Source organism: Syngnathus leptorhynchus, chromosome 17 (assembly GCF_054491065.1).
Source record: "Syngnathus leptorhynchus isolate UIUO chromosome 17, UIUO_Slep, whole genome shotgun sequence".
NCBI lineage: Eukaryota > Metazoa > Chordata > Actinopteri > Syngnathiformes > Syngnathidae > Syngnathus > Syngnathus leptorhynchus.
The window spans coordinates 693,111-708,905 of NC_141211.1; the positions used below are offsets into that span (position 1 = coordinate 693,111).

Below are 15,795 nucleotides of genomic sequence, written 5' to 3' on the forward strand. Positions count from 1 at the left end.
TAAAATGTGTTAAAATTGAATGAATGAAAAATTAAAGAATAAAAAAATTATCGCCAACCGGGATCGAACTCCCTCGTGGCTCGTGTTCCAAACGCCATTGTATTCTTACTGAGCTAAACAGCGACTTAGTGTTGGTGCGGTGAAATGATGGTATTAAACAAAAAATAGAAATGGTGAATGCCGTTAAAACGGTAAAATGATGTTTTTAACTTAAAATTAAATGAATAACTAAATGAATGAATGAAATATAAATAAATAAAAAATAAAAGAGTTAAATAAATGAGTTAAGGAAAGAAATCATGAAAAAAGTTGTCAGATGACAAAATTCGAACTTGAACGTCGCTCGTGTCTAATGCGCCATTAAGAATGAATGGGGGATTTTAAGGCACAAATTTGCTAATTATGCAAAAACGGTAAATGTTATGAACAAATAAAATACTAGCAGTCATGCCGTGAATTTTTGGAACGTGTGAAAGTTGGAATGGAGTGAATCGGTTAAAGCATGTGGGAGTAGTTAGGTGTCAAAAAAGTGGGAGGAATAAAGTAGGATAATAATAAGAAGAAGAAAAATAAAGTAGAATAACAATAGTGTGAAGGCCTTCGCCTTCACACTAATTAACCCAGAGTTACATATCCCTCATATCAACTCGTCTCTCTCTTGGCTTGCAGCAGTAGCACTTTCTGCAAGGTCTGTCCTTTGGCGCCCCCTGGTGGTGAATCGGAGTCTTTCTTAGCAGCAGTCTTGGAAACAATCATTCGCTTACGGACAAATCCGAATTTCGAACCTTGCGCACCTTCAGCGTAGTACCGACTTGTGCCACAACATGCTGAGCAGCACTGAGCTCAACTGGAAGACACGCAACGCAACGCAAAGAAGAAAAAAGGTTGCACGCTCTGTCTGTGTTCAAGTAGCAATTGTTTGAAAGAGAGATACAATACGGTGTGAAGACAAGAAGCTACACAACACACAAAAATAAGATACAATCAAAAGTAAGATATCATTTCATGTGATGCCGATATCATACGATGACACAAGATATGTTACGTAAACATACAAAGGACACACACACACACACACGAACCGGACCGAGCGCACGCCCCCCTAGACAGCCAAAGTGAGGTGAGACAAGAAGGCCCCCCGAGGTGACAGGGATTAAGCCGGCCTACCGGCCAGTAGGGGTCTCTCTGGAGGGGTCATTAAGGCGGCTATGATTAGCTCTGATCCGTCCGCAAATGCACACGCTCACACGCATTGATCTTTCCTGGTTGGCTCACATCTGCTTAGCATAGGACCTTGAAGGCACAAATGTGACACCTCGTCAGTACTTCAACCAGTCTGTGTGCGTGCGTGCGTGCGTGCGTGCGGGCGTGCGGGCGTGCGTGTGTGTTTCAGATCAAGTATGCTGCTTGGAGAAATGTTCTTCCCCCTTTGTCCACTAGAGGTCAGTGTGAACCTCTGAAATCTCGTCTATGTACCTGCAAAGCAGCTGGAATCGGCATCTTAAGAGCTCTGGTTGGTGTTAAAAGTTCTGCTTTTGGAGGCAGGATTGGTGTTCAGCTGATGTAGAAATTGGACCTTTTGGGGTTTGTGTCACCGTTTCTGCTCGGCGCTAGAGTTCGTATGAAGAGTTGGAGCTAAATTGTAGTGAGATCTCTATTTGTTATATAATCCTTGCAATACACAAGCTTGATATTTGGGTGTGTCCTGGTTCACGTGTTGGACAAAGTTTGAGTGTGATGGAGTTCCTTCCGCACTCTCTCAGGCTTGAGTGTTTGAACAATCGTCCATCCATCATGTTCTCATACAGTAAGTGTCACAATGCTGCCGGTCGCTCAAAGGTTGCGCTATAGCCAGTCTTTTTTTTTCTGTGTGGCGGTAATCTTCAAGTAAACACCACCATACAGGCCACGACAAAGCTGCAGCTATATGAATCAAAAGTATCCGCCTGTTGCAGGGGAAAGTTGAAGCCTATGTAAAGCTGGAGAAAGAGCCTGCCTGCCTGCCTGGCTGGCTGGCTGCGTGGCTGCCTGGCTGCCTGCCTGCCTTTCTGCGTGGCTGCCTGTCTGCGTGGCTGCCTGCCTGTGTGGCTGCCTGCCTGCGTGGCTGCCTGCCTGCGTGGCTGCCTGCCTGCGTGGCTGCCTGCGTGGCTGCCTGCGTGGCTGCCTGCGTGGCTGCCTGCGTGGCTGCCTGCCTGGCTGCCTGCCTGGCTGCCTGCCTGGCTGGCTGCGTGGCTGGCTGCGTGGCTGGCTGCGTGGCTGCCTGCGTGGCTGCCTGCGTGGCTGCCTGCCTGCCTGCCTGCCTGCCTGCCTGCCTGCCTGCCTGCCTGCCTGCCTGCCTGCCTGCCTGCCTGCCTGCCTGCCTGCCTGCCTGCCTGCCTGCCTGCCTGCCTGCCTGCCTGCCTGCCTGCCTGCCTGCCTGCCTGCCTGCCTGCCTGCCTTAAGAAGGTCACGTTGTCTAGGTCAGAGGCGGGTGAGGAAAGTACTCTGAGGACTTGAAAAAAGAATCCCAAAGTAACAAGCCTGATTTGGTAAGGGGTCCAATGTCGAGACATTTATAGATGAATCCTTTGAGTAAGGTAACTGAAAATGACGCTACCCTCGTACTTGGTTCCTCCCCAGCAAGGCTGCCAAGAAAATTCGGTCTCATCCAGTGCTATAATTAATATACTTAACGGCCTGAGTTGTGTTTGCCGTAGTAACCCGTGTTTTGTTTTCCGCCAAGACGAATCTTTTGTTCTCGGCTCTCCCCAAAAAATGTCAGCGGTGCAGATTGTGAAAAACGCCGCTTTGTGCGTGTGCAGGCTTTTGCAGGCAAATTGTTAAGTGTGACTCAGCACACCTACGGATTCACAAGTAAAATGAATGAGTACCGACGACACGGACGTGGTTGGCCTATGTCAAAATCCGTGTCAAATGTCTTCCTGACGTGGTTTGTTGTACACAAATGTTTCCAAACACAAAGAAACATTCTGCGTCGAGGGCTTCCGATTCATTGTTGGTGGTTTGCGAAGACGGTCTGGGTCCGGTCCACGGTCTTGGATTGTAATCGTAGTCCCTGAGCCATAGTTGAGCGTGCGAGGTCTACGGTCTATCTTGTCCTCTTTTGTATCTTTATCCACAAATTGATGCTCAGCCGTACAGTTTCATCACGCTGGAAGTCCTCTACCACCCTGTGAGGCCGGAATGTTGCATTTGACGCAACAAGAGGAAGTGAGCCGCTCATCTGGCGTTTGTTCAGACACGTCGGTCGGACAGATGCATCCAAATCATCATCATCATCTACATCCCGTGCTGGGTCACCCTTGAGTGTGGAGCAACTTTTATTTTATTGCCGTGTTGCAAAATGGGACTCATCCATCTGACAGACACGATACCCAGATTATAAGGCTTATACAGATTATAAAGCAATCAGCATGAAATTGTCAAATTTCAAGCCACGTTTTGATTGGTACGTAGCATCGAAATGAGCCACTCCGTGGCAGCCGACTTGGATTTCGCCCTCTGTTGGGCGTAAACGGCGTTAGCTGGTTTATAATTCACGGCCGCTAATTCATCACACGACAGCGAGTATAACGTGTCGCTAGCCTGGGAGCGCGTGTGCCAGCCAAGACGGCATTAAGGCCAACATATCGGGTTCCACTGGATGATGCCGCGTCGGTTTACTGGCGCATTGTTGACACGCCAAGTGTAAGGTGGTGTCAGGCGACACACAACCTGACGCTGGTAGATCACATTGGGAATCTCCCTGGGAATGTTGTCAACTCCTATTTCATGCCAGTCTCTTTTTTATGATGGGCTTTGGGCCCCACAAATTCTGCCTAGCAACAAGACATTGCTGACTTTCCAAAAACGCCCTTTTTCTCCTTGAGCAAACTACGCTAAAAGAAAAATCGCATCTGTAGGAAATGTTCAGAGGATACGAACGTGACGATGTTTACGTTTGACACGGAAACAATGAATCATGAGCGTCCCCCATGGTATCATGATAGGGCAAGAGATTTCCATCTTTGGAGGAACGTTTGGCCGACCTGTTGCTCAGTTCCCGTGTTTTCAAGGTGGCGTCATCTCAGAAGGGATTCCAGGGCCTTCCTTGCGCCCAAATATGGTCACGGCTGCCGCAGGACTGAATACAAGTGATGGTGAAATATATCTTCTTGGCTTGCTGTCATGTCACACACAACCAATTGTGCATTTTTCACCCTGACTTCCTTCACCGTAATTAGCAGGAATTTTTCTTTCCATTTGACATTTGTTTCTTCCATCATCATCTGCGCGTTGTGCAATGTATCGGCGACGTTATACAGCCCTGACGTAGAGTCGTAAAGTGGATTCATTTTCCTACTGATAAGACAATTCTACCTCTAATGTTAATGATTTCTTAAAACGTCTCAAGTTCTACACTTGCAAATGTCACAGAAGTCAGGAGACTGTAACTGCCTGCTATTTTGTGCAGTTGACCAATTGTTTGTTTTTTTTTCATTTGCGAGAATCAATTATTTACTTGAATGATTCATTCTTTTGGGCGGTGGGGACTTTACATAAAGCTATGAAGAGGCGAGGCTGTCAAACGTCTGACGGCGGCTATAAAATCATAACCGCGGTGATCTGATGCTGCGTCACATCTGAGTTGCTACAAGAATTTGGAGTCATTTTTTTGGGGTGACAGGAAGTAGGAATGGCCAGTACAGTAGAATGACTTTGCAACAAATCCAATATCTCTGAAATCTGATGACGTTCCTTCCACCCTCAAGTAATATCAACTTATAACATTTGAGATATATGCAGTAGATATCTCTACAGCGTATATTGCTAGTCCATCTAGCTTACTAGCTACAGTAGCTAGTTAGCTAGCTAGCTAGCTAGCTATATCTGATTTATATGGAACAAATATGATTTCAATTGACCGGTGTCGACCTGTCACTTCTTCATTGTTATCCGACCCTCGTCATCTTTTTACGCTGGTTTATTTTTACCCTCTTTTTTTTTTGTCTTGAACTTGACAAAGCGGCCGGCACTGAAGTGGATCAATGCCTCAGCCGTGGCCTTAAAGGAAGGCAAACAGGAGGCGTCATTCCTGAGAACAATCGCAAAGTGTTCACCGTTTCCGCCCTGGGTCAATATGAGGCCGGGCAACCAATTGCGGCGCTTGTCTTCAACACACCCACTGACAGTCACTGTGATTTACAACTAGGCTTGACATTTTAGTAAGCTATTTGTAAGACTTGATTTCAAATGTCTATGTGGATGACCACGGGCTTGATCCGCGGATAGTAGCTCGCCCTCATGTTGGTAGCGTAATCTTTGGCGAATGCACAAATGACAGCGTGCCGTCATTTTAGCTTTCATGTTGCCAACCGCACGAGCATTTTGGCTCATGAGCTTAACCGACCTACTGTCATTGCGGTCAGTCGAATCTACCCAAACTATCTGTAAAATGCTCATTCACCAAAGTGCTAACACAATGGGGTACCGCTGTGTTGCCTGGTTACTATTTGTGTCCCCAAACTCAATCAAGGGCGTTAGCGTTTTGATGGATCCCCATTAAGAAAAGGTCGCCATTAGGGAGGAATCAGACTATTCCGGTTCTAATCTCATGGCTCTTTTGATGTTGGCGCTTCGATGGAGACAGAAGAAATGCGTCTTTTTAGCTGGAAATCTTGACACAGTTCAGACCTGCAGGAGAAACTCCATTGGGCCATGCTAGTTTTTAGCCACAAATGCTAACTCCAATCCACCGTCTTGTTTCTTGCTGACGTCAATCGACTGAACTTCTTTTTTCATTATAAACCATTGTGCAATTATGACAGCAATTAAATGAAACTGAAAAGGCCAAAAGGATCCTCCCAGTGTTATTACTGTTAATGACTTCAAGAGCAGCGTCGATTTTTTGCCCCCATGTGATGGTTATATGCCAAGCAGTGTGAACGAGAAAGGCATCGTTCCTTATTATTATTATTATTATTATTATTATTTTTCAATGTGTAACTTGTACTATTGTCAAAAAGCTACTTTATGTGTCTTTTCACTCATTTATTATGCATTGAACACAGTTATTTGGACGTAAACCAACACAAGTCGGTTTCAATTCCATTTCAATCATGATAAGAATCATTTCAAAACAAGTAATGTGCTGTTTCTTTCACTGTGCAGACTCAAGGAATGTGAAAATGTTCAGAAAAGTGAAAATAGGATTTATTCGTGTTGATGACATGAGGCTTGCACCTCGCTTCCTGCTCACGCTCAGGTGTGTCCCGCCCTCCTCGAAGCTGATTGGCCAGCTCGCCTCGTCCCCTCATCTGATTGGTAGTTGTAATCTATACTTGAGCTCAGGTAAAAGATCCCACAGGTAAGAAGAGCGCGGAAGACTTTGCTGGACTTACTGTGTCGCTTCTTTCAGCTCCGGTAAATATAACCCAGCCCCAAAACAATACATGTGTATATAAAAGAAGAATTTCACCCTAAGTGAACGTTTTGAAATGGCAGCGAGTGTAGGGCCGGTCATGAATACACCGCAGGGGAGCGACGAGCGGGTGGTTTTCACGCAGCTAAAGCCGGTGAGGATGTCCGGAGCAGCGGACGGTGCCGAGGACTCATCCGTGTTTGAAGACGTTAAGCCCGGGGTGAGAGTCTCCGCCGACCCGTCCATGTGAAGCGGAGCTCCTGCTCCTCGCCCAGTGTGTGTGTGTGTGTGTGTGTGCGCGCGTGCGTGCGTGCGTGCGTGTGTTTGTTTGATGCGCGCTCACCTGCGCGGGTCAAAGTCCTGCTTGACGTCTTCTCAACTATTCGACGTGCTTACGTGTTGGAAATAATCAAAAAACGAACGTTTTAAGACATCCTGACCCCCCGCAGCGTTTGTCATGTGATGGCGAGTTGACTTTTCAATCCAAAAATGAGGCAGGAATTAGCTCGAGATCCCGTCCGGCCGCGCATTGACGCCAATTGTTTTCAAACTGCGCCAATTGAAGAAGACGCTGGCAAGAAGTGTTGTAAATTGTTGTCATATTTGTTAAAGATGCTTGGAGCTGCATATCCTCGCCATCAGTCCTTATTATCATACCTTTTTTTCTACATGAAAATCATACATTTGTGGTTTCATTGTTCTGTTCCAAATGTTCAAAAGTAGAATTTGCACAGCGGACCATGTTAAAAGTTCCTGTGGGGCCATTCCATGACCCACTTACCTCACGTTGCACACCACTTAAAGTGTAAATGCTGACCGTAAACTTTTTTTTTTTTTTGATACCTTCCAGACCTTTTTTTGTCGTTTCTTTTCCTTTTTCGCGTCGTTTGAAGTGAGCGTCTAGTCAGTGTCGTGACAGCAGTATGTGGTCCGACCTGTCTGAGCAGGGCCCGCATCTCCATAAGCCGCCTCGAGGCACCGCCGTCAAAGGTCCACCGCCATGAGAAAGTCAAACGAGAGGGGGGGGGGAATGTGTGTGTGAATGTGGAGGTGAATGTGGAGGGGGGGTCATACAGGTTTACCTGTTATGTGCTCGCTTTTGTATGGCCGCATCGTTCTTATATTTGCGTCTCGGAGTGAGTTCTTTTCGACACGAGATGTTGTAGTCGCGTACATTGGTTTTGTACAGTTTGTTTGTCTGTCAAAAGACGAGCGAGCTATTCCTACTTGTGTGACGAGGTCAGAAAGGGCTGCCATAGTAGCCTAATGTTGCTTTGATGAAGATGTCCCCTCACGGCGTGAGTGTCTTTGGTGTCCTGCCAGCCATAACCGCAGAATGAGTAACCCATACTAAAGCGCTCGCAGGATTCTTTAGCCGTCATATCAGCGGCCCTAAGACGACGGCGCCGGTTACACAGTAACCTGACGGTCACGCCTAATGATCCCCTGCAGATCAATATTCAGATACGGGGAAACATTTATTTCGGGGCTATTCTCATTGTGCCGCTCTTTCTTGTTCCTCGACAACACGCCAGGAGTATTTGCATGTAGGCAAAGCAGCGAGGCAGGATCCCGTCACACTCTGGCAGCCCATTGTTCTTGCTTAGTCTTTGGGTGATTGAGATCTACAAGTGACCATCAAGTCTGCGAGGGAAAAAAATCCAAGCAATTCAGTTGATCTCGATTGGTCGGTCGGTCGCTCGCCGTAGAATATTTATCGTCGCCGATTGGCATGTTTAGCTAACTGTGGATAATGGCTCTCAAGTTTAGCGTAGTGCGGTTATGCTAATATTCTTTTACGTATGTTTGAGTCGAAAACGACTTTGCTAGGTTTAGGGCTGAAGCTAATGGCTAACCGTCGAGCATCTCATATTATTAGCATGTTGGCCTAACGTGTTCTGGAAGGTGGCTCCCTCTCAAGAGGTCATCATATATGACCAAATCACACTATTCTGCACTAGTGTACAAATCATTTCAAATATAATCCAAATATAGTCATCCAAGTTTTTGCCACGGCAATACGACAAGAAAGTGAATCTCACTTCTTTTTTCCAACACGACTCATCGCTCGCTCCATCAGGAGGTGTAAAAAATAATAAAGTTCAAGTCAATGTTTTCTATGTTAGCAAAGCAGTTTCCTGGAAGCTTGAGTCATGTTCATTTTGGAGTTAAATGGGAATGCAAGGAAGCGATGGAGAATAATAGTCATTCAAAACAAGCCTTGTTATCGCTCACTGCGTCATAAAATATCAGCGCAGTCTCAAAGGTTTTGATGCCGAAATAAAGTTGGGATCAGGCATCGAACAAGACCGGACAAGACATGGTTTTAATGAAAGAAATAAAAGGTGTTTTCCTCTGTTTGAATAGCTCTTAATCCAGAGTCGCTGGCGTAAGAAGCAAAACATCAATCCTTTTACGCACATGCTAGACAAACAACAAATGAAAAACCCTCTCCGCACGGGCGTGTCGGTGGAAGCCAACACACTCAGACAAGGCCGGAGGGAGGGAGGGAGGCATGCAAGCCATGCGGTGAAAAGTAAAAATAGACACAAAGAAAGAAGCTCTGAGAGAATTGACAAAAAAATCAAATCAAATCACCTTTGGAATGAAGATGAGCAATTTACCAGAAAGCCAATCTGACTAAGACATCGGAAGAAACATTTTTCTCACTCTGGTGATGCTTGAAAAATGTCTGCTTACTCATATCTTGCATCTGATATCCATTCATAGTAGACATAAGCTGCTGAGCTAACATCATTTGAAACAATTGAATGCCAACGAGCCGATGGAAAAATGCTTTGACGCCTTAGTGCTAACACACAGATGATTAGCATTTCGAGCTAACGTTTACCGCATAACAATTCCAACGTAGATAGACCGGTTTATCGAGAGCTTTGCCTTTTGGCTCAGCTCCTTCTTCACCACACCACACCAGAGCGGTACAAAGTCCGCATCCCAGCAGATGCTGCACGGTTAGGAATGTTTTGGATAAACAAAGTACAGTACAAGCGCAAGAAATCCAAACCCTTCTCGCCCAGGCAGGCATCAACAGTCAGTCAGTCAGTCAGTCAGTCAGTCGGTCGGTTGGTTAATAATTGGAGAAGGCGCTTGACTGATCTCGCTATGAATCCTGGCGTCCGATGATAACAAAACAGTCTCTTATCAGCTCCCTTTTTGACTTTATTGGACGAGAAGGGGAGTTTCCGTACTTCCGGCCCATCTAACAGTTGATCCTTAGCTCACCCGCCGCAACTTTGTTCAGATCAAAGCTCGGTGCTTTATAAGGCGGGAGGGAACCTGGCTGCAATCCTTCTCCGTTCAAAACACTGACAGACTGAGCGGTCATGATTTTGTAGCCTCGGGCTTCCACTTAGCCACCTGATCCACAGATTCTTATTGTCGGCGGCGACTTGTCCTTCCAGGTCCAGTTGGAGATGGACAAATACCTCCCGCAGATCACCAGCTCTCTCTTGAGTCCCGCCATCGACCTGAGCGACAAGAAGTACCGGCGGGAGAGCGCCTCGGTGGTGGACGAGTACTTCTCCGAGGACAAGCCCGGCGGCGCTCCCTACAGCCTCAACATCAACGTCATCCTCCCCAGCTCTTCTCACCTACGTACGGGTCTCTACCGCCACAACTCCAAGAGCCTGGCAACGACGCAGATCAAGACAGAGCCCGGACTGGAGGTGCCCTGCTCCTCCGCCGGCACCCAGGCCCTGCCGGACTTCACTTCGGTGTTCAACGTGCCGCCTGTAGTCAACGGAGTTTTTATCAAGCCGGGCCTGAACACCGGAGCCGTCACCCTTTCCGGCGGGTCCCAGCAGCAGCAGCAGCAGCAGCAGAGTTTGGACACGGAGCTTCACATAGGACCCCCGGCCCCCCAGCCGCAGGTTTACCACATGCCCGTCAACAGTCCAGCAGACCTCACCATGACTCTGTCCCACTCGGCACCCTCGGCGTCCGGTTCTCGGACCATGCTCAACCTGGGCAACGCCGGCGGCTACGTGTTGGCTGAGCACCAGCTGGGGGCCCACCACGGTTATTACCAGGCATCCATCCAGCAACACGCGGGCCCCCACAGCCTGCCACCCTCGCCCCCAAACTCGCAGCCGGGCAGCCCCGAGGCTCAGGCCGAGCTGCTGAGCTTGGCGAGCCAGCCGCCGCCTCCGTACCAACAGCATCTGGTGGCCGGGACAAAAGTGACGGGGTTGTCTCATCACGCCATGCTGATGACGCACGGCCAGGGTGTCCTCACCGGGCCCAAATACAATCGGCGGAACAACCCGGAGCTGGAGAAGAGGAGGATTCACTTCTGCGACTATCCAGGTCTTTAACCACTTCCGAGCTAACCTTTGAAAGCTAGTTAGCGCACTCTTTTTCATGGAAAAACATACCTTGGAGGTTTATCCGCATTATTTTGAAAATTCTCTAGCTGCCTGTCTGGCGAGATAGCAAATTAGCGACTTTTCTCGCATCTACCCATGAAATGACCTCGAGTGTTCACGAGCTATTATTGGAAAGTCATGAACGATTTCATTCTATACAATAAAATGTTTAGGGGTAGCATTTTTCTTCAGACAATACCTCGCCCGTTCAACTCCGCTCAGTAGCTTTTATCCTCAGGCTTGGCACAGATTTCAAGCACACACAATGTGTTCATTTTAATCGGCGTACTCTTTTGAAACAGGGTGAAACGCTCGCTCATATGCAAATTTGTCATCTGAGGTGCCAATTACTTTGGTTGTCATTTCACCAAGATGCTCAACTTGTTTTTCTTTATTATTATTTTTCGACCATCAGCTTGACTCACTCACACTATGATTTTTGTTTGTTTTCATTTTGCAGGCTGCACAAAAGTTTACACAAAGAGCTCACATCTGAAGGCGCACCAGAGGACGCACACGGGTAAGAATAAAAATGAATACATCCAAAATGCAGCTAATAAGACTGTAAGCAAGTGTGCAAATATCCCGGAGTAACAGCAAAAGAATTCACTTTTTCCTCTCGCTGCGTCACATGTCCAAACCTGCCCGGCAAGAAAGAAAAAGCAGAAAGGGGGCGTGGATGGGAGGAAAGGGAAATGTGGAATAGCCAAGGCCAAAACCAGTTACTCCTGCTTTTTTAGACCTTTTCAGAACAAGATTGAGGGACAGAGTTGTCGTTGCCATATGCATTCGCAAGGCCGGTTTCGATATACCCTCCCCCCCCCACCTGTAAGGTGAAACCACCCTGGTTTCTTTTTTTTTATGTGTTAGTTTTTTTCTAAGATGGCGATACACTCAAAAGTGTGACATTGAAAGAGTGTAAATGTCATAAATAGATAACACAAACGGGTCCCGTGGGAAAGTTGGCGCCGTGAACAACAGCAGTGAGAAAGTTAAACACAAAAACCAAAACGAAGCCAAAGGTAAGAATGCTAGCGATCTGAATCATGAGCTACTGCAAAGTAGTTATGTACATAATCTAGCAAAGTAGTTCACGTGTAGAGCTTTATGATCGATACATCTCATTTTGTGAGGCGATCAAGAATAGCTGCTAGCTAGCTCAGCTAAATGGCCCGAGTGCGGTCAGAGCGTCTCATTAACAGGTTGCAAAATTGAACTTGTTCCGTCTTGTTTTGTTCTGTTCGCTCGATGGCGATGACTCACGAGTCAAGCATGTGGAACGGCAAGGTCTTTACGGCTAAATGGAGCAAGAGAAGAAACTCGGACGCTGTCGTGGATGTTTGCGCTGCAATATTTTCATCGGCGGTACACTGGAGTGTGTGGCCAAAGCGGCTGCCTCGCAGCTTCGAGGTTCTGTGTTCAAATCGGTTGTCGTGCAATCCCAAAAACAGGCACGACGAAATCGGCCGTATCCTTCAGGGTGTTACCCCGCTTCTATTGCCAAAATATCAAATGTGAACATGCCCAAAGATTGATGGGCAACAAGTCCAGGGTGTTAGCCAGGAATCAATGAAGGGCTTCGTAGTAGGATCCGGGTTGGAAATCCCTGCTCGGGTCTTTCCTCTAGCTACCCCAATCTGAGCAATGTACTTGTCTTAAATGTGAACAACTGATTCGAAATCTTGATGGACTTTGTGCCAGTAAAGCAAGTCATTCACAAATGTGTTGTCATAACAATTGGCCCGTCCCACATATGCGGATGAAGTTTGGGGGGGGGGGGGGGGGGGGGGAAACCTTGACCGTGAACTTGTGTGTCCGGACCCTCACCCGTACCCCTCCATACACACTCTCACACACACACAACCAGCCAGCCAGCCCTCTTTCCAAACACTAGGTGAGCTGATAAAGACTTTATGGGCGTCCTGGAACGCCTTTTAAGTGTTTACTCTTTGCCTCAGTAAAAGCATGTGCAGGGAGTCGTAAAATGTTACTATTGTGATACAAGATTTACTTGTAGAGGAATGATAGAGCGCAAAATGGATGACATCGTGGCGTTGCACTTTTTCAATCATCCTATTGGAAGAGAAACGTCAGTGCTCTTTTAAAGAGGACACAAAAAGCCTTTTGTGTGTGTGTGTGCGTCCGTGCGCGAGCGAGCGAGCGAGTGATGGATGCACTTTTGCCGTGTTTTGTTTTGTGGTGTTTGACGGGAGCGTTTGGAAGGCCCTTCTATGCGCAGACATGCTACATTAGCGTGTGTGTGCTTGAGTGTTTCTGCTTTCTAATTTGCCAGCTGCACAAACAGTTGAGCACTCGATGCTTATGAATGACACTTTTGAGTGCTACACGGTGAACTTGAAAAAAGAATTAGGGCCATTCACTTGGTATAGATCAATTTTGGTCGGCTGCACAATTATTAAAAACTGATTGTATTGGCTACGTCTTACTTAATGTGTTTTTTTTTTTTTGGGACAAGTCATGCTAGTTTTTAATCTCTGGACCTATAAATCATACACTAATGACCTCCTCAAAGACAGCTGACCTTTTTCCGAAGCTTGTTCTGAAAACTACACCGGCCGAGAGTGTTTATTCAGCTCGAGTCGGATTTCAGCCGCCAATTTACGCAGCCCGGAGGATCATAATCTATGTCAAGCGAGCGCACACACACCTGCGGGGCTCTTTGACGATACAAACATTGTACCCTATTGTATCGTATAGTTCCAATAGGAATTTTGGGGGGTTTTGAAACGTTTGTAAATTGACGCTCGCGCCGGTTTACTGTGGTCACCTGCTGCCTGCCCTTTGGACTGTTAACCACTGGCCGTGTCGCGATTGATTGATTGATTGATTGGTCAATAGTGGCGCGCTAATCTAATCGGTGTCGGTAATGAGCCCTTGATGACCCAAACGGCCAAAAAGACTCGCTGATAGGAGGATTAGCTTGAAAGTCAGCTTCTCGGCCAAGCAAAACCCACTTTGAGCCGATAAACCCACAATAGATAGCACTTTTGAAAGTTAGCCAGTTCGCTAGCCTATTTTGCCACAAATATTGATTGGATAAAATGAGATTTTGTGAAGCTGGCAGGTTTGCTGGCTGATATTTAGATATACTAGTTTGATTGTTTTTCAATTAGCATGTTTGCTTGCCACTTTACTAGCGAGTTAGCTAGTTGGTTAGCTGGTAATGGTAGAAAGGGACTAGATGTGTGGAACAATTTTGTGAGCTGTGGATTTCAAATGTTTGTGAAGTGTTTTGATAGTGTTCATATTATAGGAAGTTCACAATTGTTTCAGCTCATCTGCTGTTTATTGAATTGATTGGTGGCATTTTTGTAAGGTTAGCACGTGTGCTTGCTCATTTTTCAACGACTATTTGGATCAACTGTGACATCCTGAGAAGTCAGCCTATTTGCTCACTGCTCAAAACAAGAAAAGCTTGACGAAGTGAATTAATATCGAATTTTCTTATCTTCTTTTCAGTTTCTGTTTTCTCTCTTCCTGCTTTTTAATCTTTTGTGTTTCTTGTGGTATGTTTGCATAGGAGCCCTTTCAACGTCTTTTCTTTTTTTCTGAACTCAGTCTTTGTTGATGATTAGCTGGCACTTTGGCAACTGCACATTTCAAATGTCAAACGTTTGGGTGTGGTTCATTAAACGTCTGGTTGGATTGAGCTCATTATGTTTCACCTTTTCAAGTTTTCCCCCCCTACTATTAATAAGGGAGCAAACATACTCGTTTCCTGGTCTTCAAATGTTGAATTTGGTGTCATTTCAACACAAGTCATTTTTTGCCACTACAGCCAAAATACATTGAACGTTTATGCCATATATTTCATTTGTTTTTGCTGCGTTTGTCTTATTTTGACTGAGCCGTCGTCATGTTGTGATTGTCAGGCGAGAAGCCGTACCGCTGCACGTGGGCCAACTGCGACTGGCGCTTCGCCCGTTCTGACGAGCTGACCCGACACTACCGCAAACACACGGGCGCCAAACCCTTCAAATGCGTGGCCTGCAGCCGCTGCTTCTCACGTTCCGACCACCTGGCCCTGCACATGAAGCGCCACCAGAACTGAGAACGCTGCAGGAAGTGCGGACAAATCGCTTAAATTTAAAAAAAAAAAAAAAGTCACTGTTTTTCTTCCCTGGGTTTCCTTATCACAAAACATCTTTTGCAATATCTGGTCAAAATCGGCTACACACAGAAAAACATGCAGAGCGGGGCGCAAAAATCTCAGATTTACAGAATTAACTTAAACTACAAAACAAAAAACATTGCCTGATCCGCTCTGCCAAGAAGTTTGCTTTCTTTGCCTTTGTGTACATTGTAAAGTCATTTTCAAGTGACCTTTTTTTTTTATATTCTGTCTAAGCTAATTCTCTTGGAAAAATTCCCAAACTTTCTGCGGGACAGGTGGATGCCCCCCGCACCTGCTCTCGTGTAAATAATGTTTATAGAGCTACTGTGCATATGCAAAGAAATCATTTTTCCCCATATTTTGTGAATACAAGTTTAAACTTATCTTAAGTGCGTAAAAAGACAAATGAAACAAAATTGGACTTAGTCATGGACTGGTTTTGCCTGTTTTGGAGGTCACAGGGCTCAGTCACTGGCTGCTGTTTGTGCCCGGTTGCTCCCATGGCAACCAATGTACGTAATCAAAGATTTTTGGTGCCATTTTTTTGTTCGTCATTGAAAAAAATATATTTTTTAAAATATACTTTGTAGGCCTCCATCATCGTCACATGAGAGCACTGCAGTAAAACTGTCTTATTTCAACGCTAAAATGACTTTTTCATGCTTTTGTAAGGATTCAAGTTCTCTGACCGCAATGTGTACATAAATGACAAAAAGTGTCTTGAATTATTAATTTGCTTTTGTAAATATTTTGGGGGTTTTTACGATTTTGTATCAGGATTGAATCGGAAGGTTTGTCAAGAATCTTTGTGGAGTTTTTTTTTTCTAGTTCAAAAAATTGCAATGAAATAAAAAAAAAATGACCACGTGTGACTT

At 45.9% G+C, this 15,795-nt stretch overlaps 1 protein-coding gene across 2 annotated transcripts; it reads left to right on the forward strand.

Moving 5' to 3' along the window:
* Window positions 1-6,323: 6,323 nt before the first annotated feature.
* klf5l (Kruppel like factor 5 like) lies at window positions 6,324-15,787 on the forward strand. Of its 2 annotated transcripts, XM_085935461.1 has the most exons (5): window positions 6,330-6,402; window positions 6,484-6,620; window positions 9,823-10,726; window positions 11,246-11,305; window positions 14,679-15,787. In XM_085935461.1, the coding sequence occupies exons 2-5, from the start codon at window positions 6,501-6,503 to the stop codon at window positions 14,855-14,857; spliced, it is 1,263 nt and encodes a 420-aa protein (XP_085791587.1). In that variant the 5' UTR covers window positions 6,330-6,402; window positions 6,484-6,500; the 3' UTR covers window positions 14,858-15,787. The 2 variants fall into 2 exon arrangements, with proteins under 2 accessions (XP_085791586.1, XP_085791587.1); XM_085935460.1 differs by having other exon boundaries at window positions 6,324-6,620.
* The last annotated feature ends 8 nt before the right edge of the window (window positions 15,788-15,795 follow it).

Excerpts from the sequence above, each read along its gene's own strand:
- klf5l (XM_085935460.1), top strand. The coding sequence starts at position 6,477 with ATGGCAGCGAGTGTAGGGCCGGTCATGAATACACCGCAGGGGAGCGAC. Across the intron at positions 6,621-9,822 it reads TTGAAGACGTTAAGCCCGGG|GTCCAGTTGGAGATGGACAA; the intron begins GTGAGAGTCTCC and ends TTGTCCTTCCAG. Across the intron at positions 10,727-11,245 it reads TCACTTCTGCGACTATCCAG|GCTGCACAAAAGTTTACACA; the intron begins GTCTTTAACCAC and ends TTCATTTTGCAG.